The sequence below is a fragment of the Apteryx mantelli genome, chromosome 4 (assembly GCF_036417845.1).
Source record: "Apteryx mantelli isolate bAptMan1 chromosome 4, bAptMan1.hap1, whole genome shotgun sequence".
Classification (NCBI taxonomy): domain Eukaryota; kingdom Metazoa; phylum Chordata; class Aves; order Apterygiformes; family Apterygidae; genus Apteryx; species Apteryx mantelli.
Window position 1 is genome coordinate 28,292,953 of NC_089981.1, and position 27,449 is coordinate 28,320,401.

The window sequence follows — 27,449 nt, forward strand, 5'->3', positions numbered from 1 at the left end:
CAGTCAACTTGCATTAACATCATTTCTCTCTTCCTGCTGCTGTAAAGAAGAAAAAAAAAAAATCAAGCCTTTAGTTGTGTTGCAGGTATTAAAAGAAGTACTAATGACTGTTTTTGTTGTAATATGGGCTCACTGGGCTCACTTTATTGGTTCTGATTGATAGAAATATTTCTCTTCTTGCACTCCAGTGCAATGTGTGCTTGGTGACTGCGTGTCATCCGCAGCTATGTGCTGCCTCTGTGGTGATCATGTTAGCCTGTCAAACTGATTCCCAGGAGAGAGCTGAATTCTGCATTTACCTATGCACAGTGACTTGCTGGATATCGTCCCAAGTTGAGCGGTCCTTAGCAGCATGAAAACTTGGATGCATGCTGCAGTAGTTTTACGATTAATGTACTTTGGAGTATGAGCTTTCTTACTCAAAACAATTTACTACATTTTAACTTATTAATGTATTAAAACATCTATTTAGAAATGTTACTTTACCTTTACTTTATGCATAATATACTTTATGTGTTTTAAAACATACTGCAAAACTCGAGCACAAATTCAAATAAAAACAGTGAACTTCTTTAATTTCACATACCTTTATAAGCAGCGGGAATTTGAAGTACATATCACGTATTTGCAGACATGACAAATTCTGTAAGTCCTTTTTTCTGTAAGCTGCAGTAGAGCTGAGATGGTGTCCTTGTTTCTCATGGCAAGGGCTGGACCACTGCTGCATCCACAGAAGCCTTGGCATATGTGTATCATATAACATCTGGCAATACCAAATAAAGGCTGTATGCTTGGCAAGCCATGCAACAGTATCAATCTTCTACTACTGCAAAAGAGCCAGGAATGCCCATCATCCCACCTCTCTCCTCACTCAGTCTCTCCTCGCATATAGCTTTTAGGAGTGTTTAAACAGTGAGCTTGTTGTTCAGAGGGGGAGAAAACAATGCTATTTGCAGTGGAATGAAGGCAGTCCTTTAACAACTCTCTTTCTTTGGTAGTAATATTTTTTCTAAATAAAATGTGGTCTTCAAATAAGGACAGTGTCTGCCACTGCAGGGATGTGGCTAGACAAGCTTGTGATAAAAGTCTTCATTTGCTGGTATATGAGAGTATTAGCAGGCAAAGGAGTATGAAACAGCTTTCATTCCAGTGACTGATGTCAGGTGACATTAGTGCTCCAGTTCAAGGACACCGACTAAGGCAGAAGAACTATAGTCTAGTACTTACTCATGCAGAGATTCCCAGTGAAGAAAATAGTAGCCCTCTGTTCAGAGAGAGGTCTAACTGCTGCCACAGTGAAAAGTGAGAGTGTTGAAGGAGTCCAGGTTGTTTTGAAACAAAAATAAAAGCAAAATAAAAGCTGTTTTATCAAATGATTTAAAAATAAATACGGTCCTCATAGAATAGACTAAGTATTCAGTATGTTTTCTCTGCTATTTTCCCTATTGCTTTAGTATGACCTAGTTTTTGTAGTAGGAATTCTCTATGAATAACAAAGGCAGACATCCATTGATCTTAACAAGCCTGATGTGAGTGCATAGGCCAAGAGGCTCTGTCTTTTCAAACGCACCCAGCCTATGCCCCAGTGATCTAAGAATAAAGCTGCTACGCTGTGGCTACACATGTATTTTGTTAAACACATCATATGGCCTGGATTCAAATAAGCTGTTCAATACACTACCAGTACTCTCCAAGTCCCAGGGTGGCTCCCCAGGGGTATTTTCAGTATTCTTCCATAACACAGGTTATGGTCTGATTCCTGCACTCCTCTTGGCGTTTCACCAACCAGTCTAACAGCCACGGCAAAGACAAAGCACAACTGGCAATGCTTCATTCTCTCTCATGCGCGTCCTGGGGCACAAAATTGATTAGACTTCTGGTCCTGTAGCATATAATGTGCTGGGCAGCATCCTCTGGGCTGTGGTAGCATGCGGCCTGCAGTGACAACAGCTTCTTGGGTTTACAGAAGCAATAACATGATTGAGTAGCAGAGTCACTCGTGTGACCACAGTCTGTTCTGCCGATCAGTTAACATCCAGGTAAGAGAAAGAAAGCATATTTCCTCCTCCATCTTCCTGAAAGTCTCATAAATACATATTGATTCATTTTCATAAGGGGAGACACAAACAGTTGTCAGAAGAGACATTTAGTTTACTCTTGGATGACAATGGCAAAAATAAGAACTGATTGTTCAGAAATTGGAAAGGAAAGAATCACGAACAGCTGAACGGTGTAATTTGCTCCAACATATCAGTCTCTGAAAAGCAAGGCAAAGTGCTACTGGCAAATCAGTATAAACCATGACAAGACTGCATGATAGAGGGCACTGGCTCGCACTTCAGATAGGAGATGATGCGATCATTACTGTGGGAATGAAATTAGTATGAGGAGATGAAAGCAAACAGGAGCATCAGAACAAAAACCCACATGAAATGACAGTTTATGACCTCTACTGTCACCATCTAGGATCATGTCCACATGTTGTCCCTATTACTCAAGTCCTTTTGTGTTGCGCTTCCTCAGTATGCCTGTTTCATCTGAATCACTGACTTTTTCCTCCTTCAGTGCTGCATTTTCATTGTCAGACTCCACGGACAGGTCCTCTCTGGCTGGCTCTTCTGCTTTGCTGCAGCTCTCAGAGTGGAATCCAGCGTTCTCTGCTACAACAGCAGGATCGTTGTCCTCCTCGCAACAGTAACAGCACGCCTCAAAGTCTGGGCTGCCATGAAGGTCCCTGCCCTGGTCATTGATGCCAGTTACCTCATTCGTCCTGTGCATTACATCATGGCTGTCGCTCCCCACGGTGAGATTAGATAGCAGGGTTTTCTTGCACAGATAATCCTCATTTTCCATGCCCTCCATTCTTTCTGCCAGCTCTTCTGCAGAGGGCTGGTTTGGGACAGGATAATCTACAAGGATTGTGTCCTGTTTACACTTGAAGCAATCAGGATCATCATAGACAGGATAGGTCTCTTCTGGATAACCTTAGGAATAAAGTGAAATGCAGCTTGAAACATTAACAAAATTTAAAAGTAGTAATAATTTAAGTGATGAGTGCACAAGTTTATTAAAAACAACTGTTTTTTAGTACTGACAGTATAACTTGTTTAATGCTATGCCAAGAATGTGCAAAACATGAGTTCTTGGAAGATAATGGCAAAATTCCACTGACTTTCAGGGAGTCAAGATTTCAATCCAGACATTCAGGAGTTAATGCCTGAGCTTTGCAGAAAGCTGTGAGAGCTAACAGGCAAAAACTGTGTGAAAACCAAGGCTTAGATCTTTAAATAAATGCATTTTTTTGTTCCTGTCTGCAGAATGACTGATTAATGTTTTAAAGATTCTAGCTATAAAACAGCATCATTTATAAAGTTGGAAAACCAGATATGAGCCAATGACTGTGCATTTCATTTTAGAGAATGCATCATGAAGAAAACAGAGCTTGAGGGTGCTGTTTATGCTTTATATTTTGAATCATTTTTGAAAGGATCTTAAGTAGCAAGGAATTAAGTCTGCAAAGATGCCTTTAGAATTCTAAAAGCTAACAGCTCAATTGGGATGTCTTGAAAACAGTTATATAACAAGTAAACAATGAGGAATAGAAAGGATGTTACAATGGAGAATTTTTTAAAAGACAGACTTCCTAGAGTTGATTTTTACAATACTGGAGCAAAGAACCACGAATCAAAAATAAAAATCTGTAAGTTGTTATGAAAAAACATATTGATTCTCGTTTCCAAGGTTTTTATGATTTTGTATGAAATCTGGCCCAGCGAAGAAATAGAAGGACATAAACCTACAACAGCCAAAGCCTAGCAGCAGATGGAGCATATATGGACATTCATATGCCACTTTTGGTGGTGGTATTTACACAGTAAGAAATGGTGAATGCCTCAAAATCCATTTTCTTTTATGGCACTCCCTTTTTAAAAGAAAGCACAAAGTAACAACAGATTCTGACAGGGTGAGGGTCCTTGCTCCATTTTATCTTCAGGATAATGGTAAGAAAGGTCTTGCTTACCTTCCCAGTCCTCCATGTAGGGAGCTTCTTCAGCTTCCTTCTCAGGAGAGATACCATCTATGAATTTCCCTTCTTTCATAACTCTAGTAATCTCTCGGAGTTGCTGAAGTAACCTTTTCTCCTGGTCTGTTGTAACATTTTGAGTTCTGCTAGAAAATACCAGACATCAGAATTCAGCCCACTATTACTACAAACTACTAATAGTGATAACTCAGAGTTTGGGCTCAGTCTCTATAGCACATTCTGAAGAAACCTTGGATGCAGTATGATCACTATTCAACAATTTCATGTGGTCTGCACTTTAACTCAGAATAAAAAGTATGGCATTTATCCAGAAAGGCTGCAATCTTGAACAGATCAAGGAAGACAGGTACAACCAGCATGAGAGCAAGATAAAAGTGATACACAAGCAAGAGTTAAGGAACTGCTTGACTTGTACAAAAGACACTACAGAAATTTCTGGCCTATAAAACAATGTTTAGTGAGAATAAGAGGACCATGCCTTGTTTGAGGCATTATAAGAAACTATAATTCAGAACCTATGCTACATTTAAAACAACATGTGGGGCCTGATCAAAATGTCTCACAGAGACATTAGTCTCCCACAGTCTGACTCCCTAGTTATGATCTTAAAGACACTACATTTGCAAGGCCTCACTGAAAATAAGTCAGCTGGGCAGAACCATCATGTTTGTTATTATATCAAGCAACAGATTCAACAATGCTGCCTAGCTGGGGGAGATGGACAAGCAGGAAGGAAGGTTTAAAATGATAAGGGAATGTTACGTTTAACTAATTTGTCCTTTAGATTCTCTTGGTAGGAGAGGACTGATATTTTTATCAGACTAAAATTATAATTTTGACTGGTTCTACACTGCTGATTCTAATGATTATTGTTGCTCAGTTAGTACAATTACTTGCTGTTACAACAAAATGTTTCCAACAGCTAATATTATGTCATCAATAAATAATATTTTCTATGAAATAAAGCTTCCTAAAAATCGTATGAGCAAAGAAGAAAGTACTTGGCAGGTGAGGAGGTCAGAATAAAAAAGACCACTGGCTGTACCTACGTACACGTGAAAATGGTTCTGACTGTTGTGCTTGTCTGATGTTGTGTTTCTGTTATTCTTCCGTGTAGGTACCAGTTCAAATCCTCTGGGGACTGAGGCATTACTCTGGCTATTTTTTGATTCCCTCTGTGTTTTAGGCAGGATCTGTAACCTGTAGTTATTCAGACAGGGTGGTTCTTGGTGTCCACAGAATGCCAAACTGTAGGTGATATGTGAGGTCAGACAGATTATAGCTGATGCTCTCTAGACCATCAGATAGACAGATGATCTCCAGGATTAGACAGCTGCTCTGTGAATCTTAGTGAGGACAGAGAGGGGGGAGGAAATTGGTTAATAGTTTTGGATTTAAGTAATGAATATCTATCTAAACACTGTTTCAGGTGCCTAAATTCTCATAAACTTGAAAATTTGCAGCTCCATGTGATTTGCAGCTTCCACCTTCAGTTCTTCCTATTATTAACTAACTGTCATGAACAGAGTAGCAAGGTAACAGGTACTTTTATGCTACAGATAAGGGAATGCTACAGGTACTTTATGCTTTACAGATAAGGGAATGATTATGACATGATAGTTACTCTGTGAAAGGCAGCAGCATCATATTAATGTAAAGGCAATATGAGACTAGAATCATACTGCTGGTTTGTGCAGTAGTGATCAAAGTTCAAAGCATGGGCTAGATTTTGCTCACAGCTACAATACACAGTTGTCTGTAACTGAATTTAGATCAGGAGCAGGCCCACTGGTTTTACTAGTAGTTATCCAGATTTAAACTGTCTGACTGAGGTCACAAGACTAAACTCCAGAATTCTTGTTCTCGCCATGTCTTTGTGCTTCTCCTAAGGGAGAACAGTTTGGAAAGCTGATATAGTCCCAAATCTTTCTGGAGATTGCCCTGAGACCCATCAAGTTACTATAGCAGTTTGTTTCACAGAACAAGTGAAGGTTTGACATGGCATGTTATAAAAAGCCTGGATTATGTAGATGTAGAATTTGAGATGCAAATTAATCAGCATGCAAGAGGAAATGGTTTCATCAGCAAGCTGCCTTTGACAATAGCTGAAATAGAACTGCCAAACTAATCCTTTTATAGACAAAAATGTATGTAATTTGAATATATATCACCTGCATAAAGACAGACAGGCACTGAAGGCCTGTCTGTTTAGCACAGTGTGGAGATATGCTAGCTCAGATAATAGAATCCATAATACAAGCTGCATAACTGTGACATTTCATAAAGGATAATTCCTAATATGCTAGATACTCTCAAAAGAAAGCACTACTTTCTTACTGGAACACAAGGTCTCTGTGAGTATTTCAGAATTCTGTTCTGACCCCAGATGTCTTGCTTAAAAGAGGAAATTCCCCAGGCAGAGGGAGAAATGAAAACCCACGCAATATTACTACTTCATTTAAGGCCTCCAGTAAGACGTACTCTAGCACTGGTGATGTGGGAGACACCTGTCTGGTTGGCTTCGTACGGGAGATTTACCGAGTATAATGCACTTCTGGACACTGTAAAGGGACAATGGATGTAAAAGGTTTACAGTGTAAGAAAAGGTCATAATTTTTGCTGTGTGTGTTTGTAGTTCCAAAAGAGCTATTACTTTTCATAGTGCTGATGATGCATACGTTGCTTTGTAGGGTCCCAAAGTACTAATAGATATAGTAAATTTTTCTGATTCTCATATTGAAATCATAACATTTCCTAAAGGGCTATCATGATTGCAATGAAAATCCATAATCTAACATGATGTCTCAGACATGTCAACTGGCATTTTTTTGCTTCATGATCTTAAAAAAATCACCACTAAAATGCAGCTATAGGCCAAAAATTGTACCACAGAGTACTATATATCTCTCACTTGATAACTTCCATATTACATTTGCTCAGTTTATGTTAAAAAAGCTAAGGTTTTTCAAAATGCCAGCTTGGTAAGCAGGACTTTGAAAACAGGCAGTCAAGCTGCATTATTTCTACCTCTTACATAATTCCCGGAAGTTGAAATTTTTGCAAGAGAGTATTTTTCAACAGAAACAGAGAGACAGTTATAAGTATTCTTCAGTTTAAAGTGGTTTCAAAATAGACCAAACTTTATGGAGAGTGATGGAAAGAATACAGGTGCTATGGGTAGGGAAAGCTTTTGCACTGGTTTTACCACTGCCCCAACATTCAAACATTCTGCTAAAAGCCTGGAAAAGTAATATGCATGCTTTTAGTGCAGAGCACCCTACACAACCATCAATCCAGTCTTTACTTCTGAATCATCAAAATCCCAGCAAGGATCCTCATCTCTGCTGACAGATACTGCACTAGGAGGATCTATGTTTAGAAACTGGAGATTCTGAGGTCCCCATGCTGATAGGATGTGATGATAATAGATTATAAAAGTTCATAATTTAAATTCTTAATTTGTTGAAAAAAGAGGTGGGAAGAATGCTAAATTTTCTCAAAGCTATGAATTATTATATCCTTAGGTACTATGTACTATCCATTTAAGTGTGTGCATTATGGAACACTTACCTTTGTCTGTCTCTTAGTTTAGGTATGGTTACATTACTGAGTACCTGCCAGGTTTCTTTCTTCCTAGTTCTTTCTTTCTTTACCCTGCTTCTAGTCCTTGCTAATACATGCTAGTTCTAAGTAAAAATCTTTGCATTTGTGCTTTTTGAAAGTTTTCCATTTCTGCAAGGGGCATTTCTGTATTTAAGGCTTTAGCAATTGCAACTGGTATGCTGGTTTGGAAGGTCTCCAAGGCTGGTACAAACAGCAGATCCAAGTTCCTGCCTGCCTCTCTTCTGTGCAACACGGGCTGGATAATTCTATCCCATCTGACTAAGCAGATAATAGTATTGAGAGGTCTTCCACTAGCATCACTTCATTGAAATGATATTGAAGGGGAAAAAAAATGAGCAGGGCAAGCCACAGCAATAAAACAATACAGACACTTGCTACAGAAGAAAGCATGATAAAATTACAGATGACAGCACAAGTTATTCCTTCAAAACAAGGATTTCTTTCTATGGTATAGCATTATCTGAGAATCAACTATCATTCTAAACTCACTGGAAGTTCAATAGAACCATTTTTGGACAAAAATATACAGAATTAAGGGTATCTTTGGATTCAAAGAAGAATTCAACAGAAAGAGGAACCCAGCATAAAGCCTGGACCTTTTTAGTCAAGAGAAGAACTTTTAAAGTATAGTGAGAGAACACTATGACAGGAGCTCAGACCTCAGCACTACTACAAACATTGTGTGTTACAGTGATAAATCACTTTTTGTGACAACAAAAAAATACACCTTTGTTTCTGTTACCAATACTTGCCTGGCAGAAAGTCTTTTTTGCCATATCTAGCATAACAGGCTAAGACCTCGCTTGGGGCCTTTAAGCATTAATGCAAAATTGATACCAGCTGTTTCTTTCTTTGACATTTCTATTGTAAAGATTTTTGTTTACCTGCACATTAATAAATGGAGCGCAAGTAATTTTCATGCTCTTCTTCTTCCCTTTTAATTTAAATCTAGCACTGAATTCTGTGCTCTAATTATACTTCTTAATTATACATTTTATTTTAAGGCACTCATCCAGTATCACTGAACTTAATTAGCTTCTCAGTTCAGGCTCAGAAAGCTTCAAAGTTTGGTTGTATTTGGAAACCAGGTATTTGGTCCATCTTGAGGTTGCTTTTTTTCCCTCTTTTAAAGAGAAACTGTATATAATATTTGGTATTAGATTCAGATTTTGATTTCCCCTGAGCTCTTTAGATCCACCTATGTAAACAGTTTGGTCGAACAAAGAAGGGAAGTTCTACTAAATAAAAATTCTGAACCAATTGCAATGAATGAAGCAAATATCGGATCGGACCTAAACCCATTTTCTCAGTAAAAAATATCCTATACTGACAGCAATCACAGTATCTGGGCAGCACATAAGCTCATTTCTGGCAGCTTAAAGATAAGCATAGAGCATTGTGCTAGCTCTCCAAACACAGATAAATCAGAACAGTCAAAGTAGCATCCTTGTTTCACTAACAGAAACAGGGCAGCTTAGGGATATGTTCCTTTAAGTCAGGCAAGTTTGGCACCTCAGCTTGCTGTGACTAATACAACCACAATAGTGGCCACGGGTGCAGGAGGGACAAAATTACACGTTCAAAAAGAACAGGATTTAAAGCGTAAATGAACGAGGCATGCAAGTTCATGCTTAGCACAGAATTGTTCCTATCAAAGGGTTGAAAACAGAGGAATTGATTGATCAAGAAAAGTTAACATGCTTTACAGTTTGAACAGCTATCTTGTTTGCTTTCAAATTTCACCTTGATATTTGTGGTATTTACATTTTCAAACATTGCAGTTACGAATTTTCCTATTGATGTGCTGTTACACTTATTAAAAATACAAACTTGTTACATTATCAATGTTTCTTTATAATGTAAAATACTGTATCTCTTTAGGATTTATAGCAAGCATTAATAAACAAAATTTTTTAAATTCTGATTTTACAACTCTTTTTCTTTCACATTTAGTAGAAAATACATGGATTTACTGGTTGCAAGATTGGAATTAAGTTACAGAATTAGATTATTATACAATTCTGCCCTTAAAGAAATATTTTATGGAGATTCTAACATGCATTTATACAGAATATAATAGCATTTCTATTTTTAAAAAACCTACAGCACTGGAAAATAACATAAAACAAGTGGTTCTCTTGGGACTTATTCATAAAATTACTTTGGCCATATAAGATAGGCTGATTTGTATACTTTAAATACAGATGTTTTATTTTCAGTTTAGATGCACCTGTCATTATCTTCTAAATAACACAGTATATAAAATAGGGGGCAGGGATAGCTGCCCTTCTGTTTAAGGAAAATGAAGATGCAAAGAATGATTTTTTTAAAAAATAGACCTTGGAAAGAAAAAAATGCAGAATAAAAAATGTGACATGTAAAACCAAGTTTCTACACTTTGAAGTAGAAATAAAATCACTATTCTAATAGAGCCAGTGTAATTTTTGCTATTTTTGCACAAAAGTTTTTTTTTTCCTGTAAAAAAGTTACAAAAGTACATTTTTCCTGTAAAAAAAGTTTCATTTCTAATCGGAGAAGAATCCCTCCTTAAAATGCTGTAATTTGAAACATACCTGTCACAATTAGGCCCTACTCTGTTGATTAATTTTTCCATAGCTTCTTCAGTCTCCCTTAGTTTTTCTTGGAGTTGGGTGAGCTCATAGTCAGCTGTAAAACAAAATCCATCAACAGGAGCTTTGAAAATGTATCCCTGTCCTATTGCCACAGGCAGCATATGCTGTACCAAACCAAACTGGCTGTGAGGAAACCAAGACATGAAGCTTAAAGAGCTCTAGCTACTTTTCCAGGTACTATAGGCAATGGCAGGGGGACATACAGAAAGCACCACCTTTGAATAGCTTTGGAACTACCACCTGATAAGCACAGTGAGTGGGTCACTGCAAATGCCCTGGAGGTTGAAGTCAGGGAACAGAAAATGCCATCTAACTTTTTTTCTAAGGGAACCATACCAGTTTAGTTTACTGACTGTTTTAAAATTAATAGTCCTCATGGAATTTACCTGCTAAGTCCTTGGGAACAAAGACAAAAGGTCACTTGAGCATTTTCTAATAAGTCTACAGTTTGAGAAACCTCATCTTTGTCAAAGAGGATAAAGTTTATGGGCTTGACCGCATCTGACCCTGCACAGGTATGCCAAGGCAAACAGCGAGGACTAACAGAGTCTGTCAGGCTTACCTGGATGCACGAGAGCTAGCCACATTATGTCTGGGGAGCAAAGCACTGCTGACATTTTCAGTGGTTCCTTCTTTTTCTAAGTGTGTCCATAATACAATAGTAGACATGCATGCATACATGCAGGCACGCCCAAACTGGCCTTAATTTAGCCAAAGTGGTTAATGGGAAAGATGCAAGAGCATAGACTTCAACAAAAATACTTGCACTCCCTGTTTGGCTTGTGTAGCCCATGCTCAAACTCATGCTCAAACTTCAGAGTTACTGAGAGCAGAACAAAATGAAACCAAGCTGCGTTAGTTCTATATGCAGATGCTACAAGCACTGATTTCTGCAGCACCAAGACAGTGAAACAGGGATACTGTAGCAAAGAGAAAGGGAGTTACTTCCTCCCAGTCACTAAGTAGGGCAGTGATCTAGTAAGAGCCCACGCGTTCAGGTTCCTATGACTTGTCCAATGACTTGTCCCCTGCTCTGCTACAGTTTGCAATGAATGCTTTAGGAACACAAATGAAAAGCTCTAGAAAAAGGCAGAGTCATTTTCATCACTAGTTCTTTGGGCTATAAGGGTAGCAAATATTTAACTGACTGCAAAGTTAGTTTCTCTAACCAAGCATTAGAAAATAAATTACAATTAGCATTGTTAATAAATTGCACAAATTTGCCAGGCACAATACAGTGTAAGTGCACTGAAAATACAATCTAGAACACTGAATGCAGCATCTGCAAGGTATTCTAATATAAGCATTAATGAGAAGATTTTTACAGCTATGTTGACAGCACTACATTACTGCTAGCACTTTCTATAAAGCCCCATATACTTTTATTTATTATTAGAATTTAGCCACTAAACACGACACATTTAAATACTGTTACAGTAACTACTCTCCAATCTTTAAAAGTAAACTTATTAATTTCTCCAACAAATGTGTACAAATAGGTGAATTTGTTACCTCACTGATGTTTAGGAAAAAATCACAGAAACATTTCAGAATACTGCCTCCTTTCTTTACATTGTAGTCATCAAAACTTTGAGCAATGTAAAAAAGGAAGGGAAAAAGCAGTGAAAAGCCTGGGGATGGCAATGAATTCACACATTCAAAAAATGAAGCTAGCTTTTAATAATAACTTTATATACTATTACTAGAATCCTACAGATTATAGAATAATTATAGACTGACATCGTCCATTTTTAATCATTACTCACTTTAGCTTTTCAGCAAATCAGTGCAGTTAATTCAGTGAGTATCCTGAAAACATGGCTCCAAGAGGGCTTCAGGTCAGGCTGCTATCACAGATTCTCATTAGCCAAAAGTGATTAGATATTAACAGTGCAGAAATTCACTTTAACATATGCTCATTCTAACACAGAAGCTCCTGGCTTTCTCTTTACTGGGCGGAACAGCAGTTTTATAGTGTGTCCAGAAGTTGAAGATGCTGCTCAGATTGTGACTCTACTGAGTAAACAGCTACACAGACACAACTTAGAAATAATACTTACTGATTTTTCTCTTCATGTTTCCAGGTACAGCAGGAGGACATTTCCGCTCCCCAGTTGCAGTTTTTCCCTTAGAAGACAGCTGGTAAGTGAAAAAGAAATGCTCTGGTATGCACATGAGTTAAAACAATAGCAGTATATAAGCCCCAAAGGCAGCAAAACAAAGAAAAGGATAGAAAGCTAAAATTATGCTATAAACTAACCATAGAAAAGCATCCCCAGCAGCAAAAAGAGACAACCATGAAGCATGGCTAAGAAATCTTGCCAACTGAAAACTCCTAAAAGAAACTTGGAATGAATGGTATTTTTAAACATAACGAAAGCATAACTCATCAAATATAACATTTTCATTTTAAATGTGTATCTATTGCACCAAAGGGCCTGTTCTTGTAATTCTTCTGTGTAAAGGGAAAAAATGGGGGATTGAGCAGTTATTCTGAAATAAAGTGACAGGTTCTGAAGAAATATACGCGACCCACTTGTCCCTCCTGCAATGTTTTCTGCCATTTATTCCTTACCAATTTTGTACAAATGCTGTACCTGCAGCAAAGATACTGTGTGGCTCTATACAGAAGCTGCAGGCTCTCTACTTCTTTCCTCTTCTCTGTGTTTAATCAACTCACCCAATCCGCTTCTTTCCTGCCCTGGGACTCTTTTACTTGCCAGAGCAGACTCAACTTTTCAGGCACTGAGGAGTCTGGATTCAACTCTCACTCAAAGGAAACAACAAATTCCCCAAGGCCTAGTCCCCTTCCTCCTCCTCCTGAACGAGCTGGTACTTTGAGCGACTGTCAGTTTGTGCAGCGGGGGAAGAGCAACTGTACAAACATCGTTCTCTCTTCTCCAGGCCGTAATCACCTACATACAAGTCAGGTCTGTGTAACAAAAAGCTGTAAGAAGTTCAAAGCAAATGTGAAACATTTGAGGGGCATGTAGCATTTTAAACCAGCTTTCAGCCAGCTCCTCAGCTGAGTAGTGGGTAATACAACCTCACAAACTTCCACTCTCCAAGAATGTGGTGCTTTTTGTTCTAAAAGGTATTCAATAACTGTATTCACTCTCTGCATAATACAGTACATAACCTATACAGCATATATAGCATGCAATAGTACATAATAAAAAGGAATGCAATATATATGTTAGAAATTAATCTAACATAGAACATACACACATTTAGCCACATAGACACACACCACACATACACATTTTCCAAGGAAAAAAACTGCCTAAAAAAATTGTAAAGGGACAAAGGCTAATATACGTTTATAGCAACCCTTTGCTGCACTCTTAATTACAGTATTTGCAATGGCAAAACCCATCAAATATACCAGTCTTTCACTGCCAGTCCAAGGTCCAGTTTAAGCATTTTTTTGAAGAGGGCTGAAATGAAACCAGATATAAAACTGGTACTTGCATTTAAGTTTTCAGGCTGCTTAGCTGATATATCCATCTTTTCAATTTATGTTGTTCTCACCTTAAATAAAATGTACAGGATATATAAGAAGATGCCAAATCCATAAATAGGGATAATCTGCCCCACAAGACCTCTCCCAGTGACGCCACTGCTTCCACCTCCACCAGCCTTGGCTTTGGCAACTGCTTCAGCAAGGTGGGACCTTGGTAAATGAGGGGCTGCTCGGCTGTCGGGCGTCACTTGGTAACGCATTGTTGGTGGAAATCGACCAAGCTTCCCTGCAAAAAAACACATGGCAATTGTATTTCTTCTATTACTTTCAATGCCTTCTCTATGCAGCCTAAAACTAGCATGTGCAGCTGATCTCCTTTCTCTGCTACAACACTACAAACACTAAAACATATCAGCTTTCCATGGTGAGCCTGATCTTTCAATATTATGCAGAAGTATGCTAATGCATACACCACTACCCATCTAGAGGACTGATGTGTGACTGCAATGTTAGCCCAGTACCTGCTCACAGATTCTTGATTAGTGCTGTAAGAAATGGGTAGCATAGTCCTGATTTTACCTAATATGTAATAAAAGATACAAAAAAGTGGTGGCATCTCAAATTATTTCCCTTAAAAAAATTGTTGCGTAAAGCAATGTAAGAGAGCAGACTGCATACAGCCTAGGCCATACTGTTTTCAGTATTTTAGGAAGAAAAACTATTTCTAGCCTTTAAGAGATACAGAGATAATTAAAAAAAAAAAAGTGAAGTGAACATGAACGAATGCATAGATGCCAACATAAGACTGCAAAGAGCCAGAAATGGTGCTGTAAAGTATGGACTGTTTTGTTCAACTTAAGGGCACCAGGATCTCAATAAACCTATGCTCATGCAATATTTTTCCTTGATGCTATTAATTCAGCAATTTTTCCATGAAAATTTTACTGTCCATGTACTTGACATCCTGTTTTCTATCTCCCTGCCCAGCTTGGACTAGCCACCTGCAGTTGCCTCCACCGTAAAAGGGGAGTGAACTGAATTACTTAATTATGAAGCAGCAGAGTTTGGCAGGAGGAGGAGCTGGCTAGAAGAACCAGAGATACATTTTGCCAGACCGGGCTGTATGAAGAAGGTTGCCATGCCGAGGTCAGTCACTGAAGCCAGTTTCAACATTCCCCCTTTCTTGGCACGCAGAGTAGGAAAGCTCTTTCTAGGCCAGCCTGCCTGAACACTGATGCTGGGGCATGCTACAAGCACTGCATGAAGAAACCATAAAAAAAAAAAAAGTTTGAAATAGCACTGAAAATAACTAGCTTTATTTTCTGTAAGTCCCCAGATATAAATATTTTTAGAAGAAGCAAGACAACAGAAAATTAGATTAAGTTAACATCTGCTCTTGCTAGGATACATCACCATAGACAACCAAATTTCTGAGCACAGGCAATTACAATAATAAATATTAGGAAGGGATATCAATAGTTTTGAAAAGTTCTGTTATTAAAACATATACTTTTAAATGATAACTTAATCATTTGTGCTGTAGGCTTTAGTGAAACTGTCCAAGTATATTACCACTGACCAAAACCACTCTCAAACTAGCTCAGGATTAACTTAAGGAAGCTGTTATCATGCAGTCTAGTTCTAGAGAATTATTAAAAGTCTATGATGGAAGTCATAGTATCTTATTTACAAGAAAGTCCCACTGCTACAGCAGGAATGCGTTGTAACAGTAGGTTACTGTGGAAACAAGTATTATATCATGAAGAAAACAGTATCACTTCAGGTGCAGATTAAACAGCAGGAGAAGATAAACCTCTGTAAAACATCTTATATTCATGAAAAACTCCTTTAAAAAAAAAAAAAAAGGGAGGTGGACAAGAACACAGAAAATAATTGACAATGGTGAAAATGTTTTTAAATGGATTAGTTTTCTAAATTTTCCACGAGGCCTCATTTATGTGTTAAAAGCTTTCATTCAGTTAAAAATAATCAGGCCAAAGGGACACACTCTAGTCATTTCATTATCAAAATAATTTTAAAGGGGAGCTTAATGGCTTCTAGTACTAAATCTTCCCTGCTGATTTTTATAATTTTATAATGACTTCTTTATTAAAAAAAAAAAAAAGAAAGAAAATCTCCCATAGCTTTCTACTGTGAAAAACTCATGCAAATGATAGAGGAAAATGACTACACAGGCAACTTAAAGGTAAGCATATGCAAAAAGTTGTCACATACACTGTAAATAAATGGAAATGCTTAAGAGAGAGAAGCAATTTTGTATGCCACTTTAAATTAAACAACCTACTTTACCTTAACTGTCAGAAGTATACTGATTTTCAAACTGTTATGTCTTTAAAAGCCCTACACTGTTCCAATCCCATCTTCTCTAATGGCTTAATCTAACAGCAAAAGGCACAAGAACGCTTTTGTTGCAACTTTACAGGAAACAGCATGTAATACAGCATTATTTTCACTCTGTAAGGCTTTATGGGAATATTCAGCACTACAAATAATGCATGAGGAAGTTCACAGACATGACAAAAACTATCTAAAATACATTTGTTATATTTAAAAGTTGTTGGTATTTTAGAATAGTTTTAAAATAATATAACTACAGTAAACAACTACTTTTAAAAATCTCTGTCATAGTGATATACCTTTCTTAATTTTTATTTTCTTACAGCTTCTCATATTTCAAGGCTAAGTTACTAGTTCTCCTTTTCTGTGGCATTTGCTATTGTATGTTTTTTTCTGAACAGTGCTATCCTAATCTTGTTAAATGTTCAAGTGTAAGATATTTAGGCAGCTAATTTTTGCTAACTTTCAGAACAGTCTTGATTTTGGCACAATTAAAACACAAAGCGTAGTTAAGCATGCCCCACTGATACAAAGCATGGGACTGTAAATGTTTGGCGTTACCTCCAGTGCTCTAAATCAAAGCTAGCATTTTGATTTTAACACACCTGCTGCATACTGAGCAGGTTTTCCTGAGAAGGGTGAGCTGACTCACCATTCTTTTTCCTGATTACTAATATATTCTGTCAAATTTAATGGTGACCCACTAATTAGACCACTTTCCTGTACCTACACAGGTTCTTTTCCTTGCATTTATTCAGTTTTCTTCGGTGACTTTATTCTGGCCTTATGCTATAAGCCAACATCCTAACACACCTGTAGGTGATGTAACTAGATTCCGCTTTTTCAGGGAAAAAAATGAACCATGTTCAAATGGAAATAGTGACATATTCATCGATAAAACCCTGTAAGCAACACTTCTCTGTAACCACAGAAGTGCATGTGTTAGGTTCTTGTTTGCTGCACAATCTAGTCTCCAGTACTGATAGAAAGTACTTTAAAAATACATTTTCAGTGCCGTGGGAAGGAGAAGAATATTACCTTGGAGAAGGCCTCACACAACCTTTGTTCAGCTCTGCCTGAAAGGCAGTGTAGTGCTGCTGTCCTTTCAAGCGGCTTCTCAACTCGTTTGTGACAGCTTCAGAGGGTTGCATCCTGGCAGGTCTGATTTGTGCATGTGCTAACTCCACCTACTAAACCCTACCTGTTTTTACAATCTTTTAACCTTAAGTAACAGTTTTAATGATTTGTCAGTAACAGTTCACATCAACTTTTCAAACCATCTACAAGGCAAGAAGAGCATGTCTTGTCTAATCCTGTCTCTTCAATGAATAGCTTTAAGTCCAGAAACCAAAATTATGTCCCAGCTAACATTTCTGTTGGTTAAGAGACTGCAGGTTTCTGAATGTAGGTGAAATCCTACTTAATAGCAGTATCACGTTAGAATTACTGAGTTTTTCATCTTTCAGCAATAATAATACTCAACTGAATAAAGCAAAGTTTAAAAAAGTATGATCTCTAAAGTCAACCGGATGATAAAGAATACAATAACCAGCCAGCTGATAATATTCAGATCATTGCAAGTGTCTTTTTTATTAAATACCTGTTATGTGTTCTACCTAACGAGGATGTTTTAGGGAATGCTACTGAGCTCAGCTTGACAGCTGATAAAGGTATTTAGATTTCAATTATTGTACAATAATAAAGCAGCTCTTAGACTGGATAGTGTATCATTCTGCAATACCTTACCATCTGTAAAATGCTGAAATACATACATACATATATATAAAAAAATGAAATCTGACATACATGAAGTATATGTAGGCAGCTGCTATACTAAGTTTGCACTCCATTCATGTGGAGATTTACAGTATACGACTTCATTGTTTCACAGTTTTTAATGTGAAACATCAAACATCAGATTCCAGGAAGTGCAGAAGGATTACTGACAGGAAACAGAGGTCTAGAAAGTGCATGGGACTTATACAAGTTGACAGCAAAGCAAAAAATACTGTTCTCATCACTCTTCAAATGTTACCCAAACCACTCCTTAGAATGACAGCACCAGGACACACAAATCTCATCACAATTCTTCCCCAGTTTGCAATAGGCACCCTGTCTTTTTCTTTCACTCCCCAGAATGTGGTTATGCTACTTTGGCTTGGAAACACTAAGGTCTCAGCTGGCATTTGTAATTCCTTACTGTGCATGCAAAAATACCCCCCCAAAAAACAGTAACAAACACAGAAAAGCAGCAGCTGGACATCTAGACATTCTGCAACACCTTTAACTGAAAGAACATGTGAGAGTGGGATACAAAACTATTTTCCTGAATTAGCAATGCAAATTCCAGCCTTCAAACCTATCTGCAAACTGTACTTTGACTCCCATGGTTAGGAATGCCTAGGTGCCACTCACATGCCTTTCTCGTAGAATTTTCATCATAGTGAATGAAAAAGAAAACCTCTTTTTCCAACACTCATAGGAACGGGAAATGAAATACGATTCTGTGAGAACCAGAATTCAGAGTTTCGTACAGATTTTTCTCCCCTGCTCAGTTGGGCTTGCTATTTAAGGAGATCCATACTCCAAGTAAAGCTTTTGCTATGTAGGGTATGCAAGATCTCCCTCTAGGGTGGACTCTTAATAGCAAGAGGCATTCATACTGAAGCCTTTGTCTCAGTCAGGACACTTTTAAGGCTCTTTATCCCCTACTCAGCAGTGTGTTTTCATAAAACATTTATTTTCTATCCCTCTGCCAAACCAGATGAATTGGCCAAATGGTTCTAAAGTTGTATGCGGGAACACAGAAAGATGCACGGACTGTGTGATAAAATAACCTGTTGTTTAGACTAGAAGTATATTCCTTCTATATTTTCTTGTATAACCTCCATGCTTAGTATAATAGTTGAGAATAATCCACAAGGAAGAAGTGTTTTTCTTGGCATGTAACCCAAGTACTCTTTCTAGCCACTGTACCACTTCTGTTGCTTTTCATTAACACCCTCTAATCTCCCAATACCTCTGCCCAGAGAAAACCCAAATAATTTGTCCTTTTTAATTACACTACAAATTCATGTTCAGCTCATTGTTGAAGTCACTATATTTCAGTATTAATTTATATGATCTCATTTATCATTATATCCATGTTTTAGATTTTTTTTCCATGTGGAGTAGTTTATATTTTTCTATTCTAATTCTTTTTATTTTCCTGTCACTACAGACTTTGTAACAGTGTAACATCAAGATGAACTCGGACAAACAATATGCATTCATTTCCTGTTTTTTTCAACTGAAATTTACAACATGGTTCTTGCTGTGTTCCTAAAGTTTTAAAAATACAACTTTAGAAACCTACTCAAAGAAGGCTAGAAGGAATGTTCATTTGGAAATCCTAACTTTAAACTACCACACATGTTTTTAATGGACACAATCAAAATCTTAAACATCTTTAATTAAATATTGCAGCTGGCAGTTAAAAACAAAAGTTACCCTAAACAGTAACATCTTAATTTTCAAGTAGGGACACCTGCATACACCTGATGCATTGCACAAATCCAGGTTGGCCCAAAGAATTATCTGAATCACATATTTCTCTTGTAAAACTGATGTCACTTCATTCTTCTCACAAATGCAAACTGACTGCAAATCTATTGCCATGGAGCTGTAAAGTTTTTGTTAAACTACCAGCTTAGCACTATTTTCCAAAATGCAAGGCATACATTTGAGGACTATACTAAAAATACTCTAGAAAATTGTCATTAGCACTTTTTTCCTCTTTTACCTAGTTTTTTTTTTTTTTAAATCTTTTAGAAAATTCAAACACCTGGTCATAAAGCAAACTAGAAGTGTGGTGCATTCACAGTTAAGTTTTTAATATATATGTGATGTGAAATTATTATAGGGAAAAAGAACATCCTTTCTGTCCAAGAGATATCAACTTCTATAGTACTGTCTGGGTTTACTGTTTTCTTAAAAGAGACTTCTGAAAATAGCTTTATTACAGGAAGCGTCATTCCCATGTTTAAAGTCCATGTTGAGAAAAAGCTTTCTTATAGCATCCAATTCTAACAAATGGTAGTATACTTCAAGAATATTTTATTCAGAGGCATTTTGTCCCCAAGACTACAATAAGCACTTTATTAACTTCAAGAATGTCACTACACTTCAAGTCCCTGAAACTACCATCCAGTAACTGCAGTATCAGTTCACTCAAGAGGACAACTAATGACAAAGATATGAATCAGAACTGTTCAATCAAGATTTAGTCTTCTACTAAAAATTACATCAGGTGAAATAAAGTTTGCTCTATATAGCAGGTGTAATGAAATTCTTGCTATCAAATTGAAAATATGGACAACAAATTCTAATCTGAAACTTATCATCTGAGGTGAGGTATTACATCTTCGGCTAAGGAGAGGTACCTTGAGCACAACAGTGGAACATGCTGAACACTCTTTCTGAGCCAGTAATGCACTAACTCCTGTTTCACTCTTACCCACAGGATGAGGGAAAGAGTATTTATACTATCTACATTGAGCATTTACCTATGGCTGTGATTAGTCACTTTATGATTGCACTGCTTAAAGCAGGTGCTTCCCTTTACACTTTCCCAGAACACGTACAAACACCATAAATCAGACAGATTTCACTGAAAAATTGTGGACACTTTTTTTTTTTTTTTAAAGTTCATCCAGATCAATTGAATCCAGGCCATCCTGCAGCCAAAAGAGCACCACAACAGTAACTCACAAACACCTAAGACTGCACTGCTGTAGGAAAATGGTTTGTCCAACTCCGCCATCTGGTGTCACTCCGGAACCAAAGTGAGGAGCTGCACCTCGGCAGAAGTTAATAGAGACACACAGGTGCCACCTTCCAGAAAACATGCTTCTGTACCAACTTGAAGCATGTAAATCAACAGTCTGCCCTGAGGCCACATGCTCTTTACTGGGCCTTTGCTGGGCCCAGTACTTATGCCCTCACAGAATACTGTCTTTAGCATGCTATCAAAAAAAAAATCACTTACCATTTAGGTTTTCAGTGTGAGAATCATGCAATGGAACTACAAACCTGTAGATCTACAGTGCTCATGAATCTATATTCACGCTGTTAAAGATCAAGAATACACAGTAACCATGGTCAAGTAGCTGTAGTATAAGAGTCGTGTGTGTGTGTTCAAGATGCAGAATGTTGTTTCAGCAGTAACATCAGCCTTAGTGCGCTTGAAATGTTACCCTGGGCAAATGAAATCAACGTCACTTAAGCTTACAATCACATAAATATCAGGCTGTTAGCAGTACATAGAAGAAGCCATCAAACAGAAGAGTCTGAGTGGGTCAGCATACACCACACACAACTTGCAAGTTCTCTGTACTTTCATCAGCCTTACCTCTGGCTTGCTGAGTAGTCTTGGACAAAACTCTTTCTCTGCCTAGAAATGGAGTTGAAACTAGCCGCCTTTGTAAAGTGCTTTGGAGTGAAAAACCTAAGGTGAAAGGCAATGGTCATAAAACCAAAGGGATACATTTGTAAGGACTCATGTCTCTAAAACTTAGAGGAGGACACACACAGTGGGATGGCAGGCAAAATGGATACAGTCCAAGGGGTTGTAATGACAGGATTTGAGTCTATGAATCATGACATAACTTGCTGATAGTGAGAATCTGGTGCATTAAAGCCAAATTTAAAATACTGGAGTAGGAAACTAAACAATGAAGATGATTTAAGTGAATTTTTATTTCAGATGAAACATCAAAAGCATTATGTACAAAAACAAAGAAAACAAAGCAAAACCTTCAAATAAAAAGTAATATATCACAAAAAAGAGAACGTGGGATGACCATCTTTTCAGTAACTTTGGTATCCTAGTTGCATAACACAAATGAAATTTGGAATATTTCAAACTATCTTTGAGGGAAAAAGAAAAATGTAAACCACAGCAAAGATGAGAACAATAAACTCAATCTTGGAACCTCCACGCATCTTTAAGGTGAGAACAAGAGAAAATGAGACGATTAACGCTTATTATGGGAAGGAATAACTACACTACACTTTCATACCAGGCGGCAGAGCACTTTCCAGACGCAACGCACAACTAAGGACGGCTCGAAGAGAGGCCGGGCAGCGGAGCAGCACCTCGCGAGCCACGGGCCGCGGCCCCGCTCGGTTGCGCGGCGCCCCGCAGAGCCGCCGCCCCGCGCCGGGCTCACGCCTGAGTCACCGTCCACGGTTCAAGCTCGGTGCTCCGACCAGAAGCCGAAAACGGACCTCGGGGAGACCAGGCCCCGACACCGGGGTACGGGCTGTTGGCGAGAAGCTATCCGCCCTCGCCTTAGCGGAGCCGCCACCGGCGGGGCCCCAGCAGCCTCTTACCCTCGGGCGGCGCGGGCGCTGCGAGCGGCGCAGCCCCGGGCTCCTGCCTCCCGCCACCCCGAGACAAGAAGGTCCGCGGCAGCAGCAGGGAGACGCAGAGCACCAGGCAGGAGACCATCGCCACCTTCCCGAAGGTCGAGTACGCCATGGCGGCCCGCAGCTGCCCCGCAGCACCGCCACCCCCCGCCCCGCGCGCGCCGAGGCAGAGCGCGGCCGTTAGTCAACAGTTATTCAACCGTTGCCCCCCCCCCCCGCGCGCTCTGAGCACGCGCGCGCATGCGCGCTGGCGCCGGCCCGTCAGGCTTCCCGTGGCGGGGGGGGACAACTAGCTACACCTGTGGCTTTTTTAGGCTATGACCCGTTTGGGTCCTCCATACCGAGCTGTTCCCCCGGTTTGAGCACACAGGACAGATGTGGGAGAATCCAGAACATATTTAAAGTTAATTCCGTTTACTGAGACTGTCAAAGAAATTTAAAAATCATAAACAGGCATATATTTTCAAGAGAGAGCTTGAAATGTGCAGCATATCGCCAATGAATTTGTTTAGGTTGCCACTATGCAAAGTCATCCTGAAGCTGCCTTCCCTCTAAAGTAACAATAAAAGAAAAGATGGGAGTAGAGAAAGAAGCTCATTGTTTGTACTTGTTCATTTTCACAGCCTAAAGCAAAAAACTGCCAGTCATGTCAAGTTAAATTATATGGTTTTGTATTTTCATTATATTTGTATTACACTGTATTACTGTGGTTGAATCAGACTATTTTCCATGGGGTCTGGGCTGTGACTACTGAATTTAACTCCTTTTAGGCAAGAGTTGCCCTTAATGAGGCTTGAGCGGAGCACAGAAGGACTCTGGCTCGCCCCGCGGACCTCTGCAGCAGCTGAATACCACAGACCCAGAAATGGCTACCAAGCTAATAGCCACTGCCTGAACCCTGGGAGCCAGGAGCGGCTCCTCCCGAGCCCTCCGCCTGAGGGACGGGGCAGCCCCTGGCCACCTTCCCGCTTGCTGCGATCGATCGGATTAACCCGGCTGGGCCGTCTCCTCCCACATGTTGGTCACTCGCCCGCCCATCCTCAGGCACCTCACGGTGGTCCTCCTGGGGCACTGCCACTGCTCCAGGGAAGAAGAAAAGCAGTAACTACCTGTTTGGTGTCTTAATTATGCCTCTTCCCTGGACTTGCCAACAGCTCTTGATGTCTGAAGTGGGAAAGTCAGCAGGCAGGGGTAGGAGCATCACCCTGACTGTAAAAGTGTCATCGATCCACTTTCTAACAACAAATAATTCACTTGGTTTGTGATATGAAACATGCAATGGTTCCCTGGTAATGACCTACCGCCATGAACGGCAGCGCTGGTCTCTCCATTGAGACTGTTTGTGAGATTTTGCAGTTGCTTAGAATAGTCACTTCAGCATCTACAACATCAATCCTTAGTCAGGACAACAGCAGAAAACTTGACCACAGGGAGACCACTACTGGCCTGTCCCAGCACTCTTGTGCATCATTTTTATTTCCATTTTAACCCTTGGGATGTGCAGGGAGGACAAAAAGCACCTACCAGAGGAGCACCACCACCTCAGCCTTTTGGGCTTTAGCTGCAGCTGTCAGAGGACAATTTCACCATTAGAAATGCTGTGGGCATTATCAAGCCAGCTGATTTAAAACATTGACATCTGGGGGCTTCCTTCATTATTAGGTTTGGATGAAGTAGGTTGCCCTTCTGCTCCTACCTTCTTCCTAACAAGATCGCTGGAAGAAAAAAACAAACTCTTACAGCAGTTTTCCCAGCATTTTTCCCATTCAAAGCCAAAGAGGAGTGGAGAGACCAATGCTCTAAAATTAACTTTTCACACAAAATCACCAGCTTTCTGATTCAAGTGTGGCAGTTGTGCCATGACCACTCAAGAAACCTACAGCAGCCCAGTGTCAAAACAAGGAGTTTAATGCTGGAACTATATGTAGAGACTGCACAGATGCAACAACTCTTTGCAAAGTCTTTAATCATCAAGAATTATGTAAAAAAAGAATGAGAAAGGAGGACTTAACAAAACTCTTTTGTCTTCTGCACCCAAATATAGACCTCCTCCAGTGAAAGTTTAAGATATAAGAGACTTGGACTTCACAAAAAATACCAGGTCCAGTCCTGTGTCTATGGAAGTCATTGGCAAGATCTTTTTGATTCAAGTTGCCCTAATAATCTAAAACAACTATGAAAATAGGATCCTAACAAAGGAGATCAAGATGTTTTATATAATTTTACCTCTGGTAAGGTCAAACAATACTCAGCAATTCTGAAAAACAGGAAAGGCATGAATATTCAAGCATGTTTACTGATAATTTAGCAAAAATAAAAATAAAATGAATGAGTTGAATGAATCAGTTTAAGCTGTTTTTTTTTTATCTGCTCATTCTTGACTGGCCACTTCTAAATTGATATAAAAATTAAAAAAAATTGATATCAGTGTAAATTAGGAACAGCGTCCTTAACTTAATCAAACTACAGTGCAAACTAGCACATGGCTCGAGAACCTCCTCATATGTCTAGCCCATGCTAAAATATGTGCCAACACAATATCTGTCATCTAACTTAGGTTGGAGTGTAGGTACTTGCTGCAAACACACTTCTCATTGCAGTGCAGCCTAATAGTGAAGGGCCAAATGCTGCAGTCTGAATTAACTTCAAACTCCAGTAGAGAGCCTGAGAGCTTTTTTCTGAGAAAAGGTGAAATGCCAAATCCTAACACAGTCCTGGTAATTCCCAAATCTGTTGATTAGCAGTAGAACAAATGAAAATCAGTGGTTATATTGCATCCGCGCTATTTGCCGAGAAAGCCTCTGTGATATGTTGCTCTCTCTAGTCTACAAAGAGGATTTTTGTGCATAGTGCAGGAGTGTGGGTGGTAGATTTTTGCAGTGCACTAGGACAGTGCTAAGAAGAGGTAGAAATGGGTCACATCCTTTGTGCCTTCTGTGGTGACCCTAGTGCTGCACTGGTTGCCTGGAAGAAGGATGTGGTTTCTTGCCTTCTCTGCATGAGCAAACCTCTTTGGCATATCTTCAGTTCTTCTCCATATTGAGAAATGGAGGATTTAACCCTAAATTGTACTGAGCAGTACTGACTTAAATGATGCCTGCTTGTTTTCCAACTCCATGGTGAGTTTAGAATGGTACAAGGTAACAGATGGGATTGCTTACAAACTATGATCAGGAGCGCATTAAAGGGGTTGGTTTAACCTCTGGTCCAGGTGATGGCTTGCAGAAGGAAGACCCTTTCCCTGCATCTTCCCTGCTGCCATTAATCAGCAGAAAGGAAGCTCAAACTTGAATTCTTTGGGCCCTTCTGTCACAAAAATAAGTAGTCTTCTGCTCCAATTAATTAAACAAATTGATATAAATTCCCCGCTTAAATTGTACTTTGCATATCCATAATCTCTGCACTACATTTTATGTATACTTTACCCTTGGGTAAAAATTTGTGAGCATATAAATGCTTTCTCATATAATCTTGCTAAAGCACGCTCTTGCCTATAAATATTCATACCACTGCCAAAACATTTGCAAGCTTTCCCCAAAGGTGAAATATGTGTAATGTACTTTGCCTTCTGGGTATAAATATTATCCAATACATTTTGGTTAATATGAATACACTAATTATTCTTGTAACCCTTTTTAAAAGGGTCATCCTCATGATGTGAATTTTTTAAAAATGTAATTACAGTAATTGGATACTTAATCTAATTAAAATTGGCTTTATCTTTAATGGGAATTTTTCTAAAGAGGCAGAATGACAATTGACTTTCTGATAATCACTGTTTTCTTTCAGCTAGAGGATGCATTTAGTATAGCAGGAACCAGAGAACATGGCCTCTTTACTATATGCCAGCCACCTTTAGAGCCAGTTAAACTATAATTTTATCCATTACTGGCAAAACTTTTACTTCACTTATAAATAAAAGTTCTGCATCCTGAGTATTGATTTCACTGTGGCTTGGATACAGATAATTTAAAGAGTACATACAGTACTGACTACTTTGCAAAGCCCCCCTTAAAGAACATGACCTACAGAAGACTGTGCCAGGACATCACAAAGCCTTTGTCTTTGAGGATTCATGTCACTAGCTTCATATAGCTGTGATGTATACAATTTTATTTGGGACATGTTTTGTATCAAGTACTGGGAAATAGGTACTTCTCAGATATAATTCACCTGACTGTAGGTAGAGATTTACTTTCAGATGTGATGAAATGCAACATATTTTTCCCCATTGGCGATAAAGAGTGCATGAAGTGTCTTGCCCAGAGATAGGTGGCCACCTTGCAGTTGTGAATATGGGATCAGATGAATCCCACCAAGCGAGAAGCAACAAAAAAACCTTTCTTTGAAGCACATCATTAATTCACTCAGGAAGTGGAAAAGAGAATACCAACATCAGAAACCAGATGAGATAAAAAAAGTTTTGGTCAACCTGGCAGCTGGGCTGAAAGAGCTAAAAAATTGCCTTGAGAAAGAAATGAAAATGGAGGTTCCTTGATAACATAGAAGATTTTGAATGGTTTGCGTGAAATAGTTCAAAATCTCCACTGTTTTCGCTCAGCGCAAGCCCTTGACGTATGGTTTTAATCCAGTCATCAGGATGAGCTAACCAGAGCACAACTAATATCAATGTCTGGAGAGCACAGCTTCAGGCTGAAATATCTGGAAACAGGTCTGCTGCTGCCCCTTTCAGGCGCTTTGCTTCCAGCAAAGGGCATTACTGGAAGCCAGGAAAGAGAGCTCCTAAGCAAATCAACAGTTTTGTAGGTTTAACTTGTAACTAGTATGTCTCTCATAGGATAGTCTGTTCTCACATGGCTGAAGACACACAAGGTGAAAATAGAGATCTTTCGCTGAGGAACTAGCCATTGTTGACTAAGAAGGTTAATCATCTACAGTATGTTTCAGCACCAGTCTG

The 27,449-nt window shown here is 39.0% G+C and overlaps 1 protein-coding gene across 1 annotated transcript; it reads right to left on the minus strand.

Annotated features, from left to right (window-relative positions):
* Nucleotides 1-568: 568 nt before the first annotated feature.
* Nucleotides 569-22,649, minus strand: RIC3 (RIC3 acetylcholine receptor chaperone). Its single transcript, XM_067296092.1, has 6 exons — nucleotides 22,496-22,649; nucleotides 13,834-14,051; nucleotides 12,363-12,441; nucleotides 10,243-10,336; nucleotides 4,022-4,167; nucleotides 569-2,984 (listed from the first exon to the last, which is right to left on the minus strand). The coding sequence occupies exons 1-6, from the start codon at nucleotides 22,641-22,643 to the stop codon at nucleotides 2,491-2,493; spliced, it is 1,179 nt and encodes a 392-aa protein (XP_067152193.1). The 5' UTR covers nucleotides 22,644-22,649; the 3' UTR covers nucleotides 569-2,490.
* Nucleotides 22,650-27,449: the final 4,800 nt, after the last annotated feature.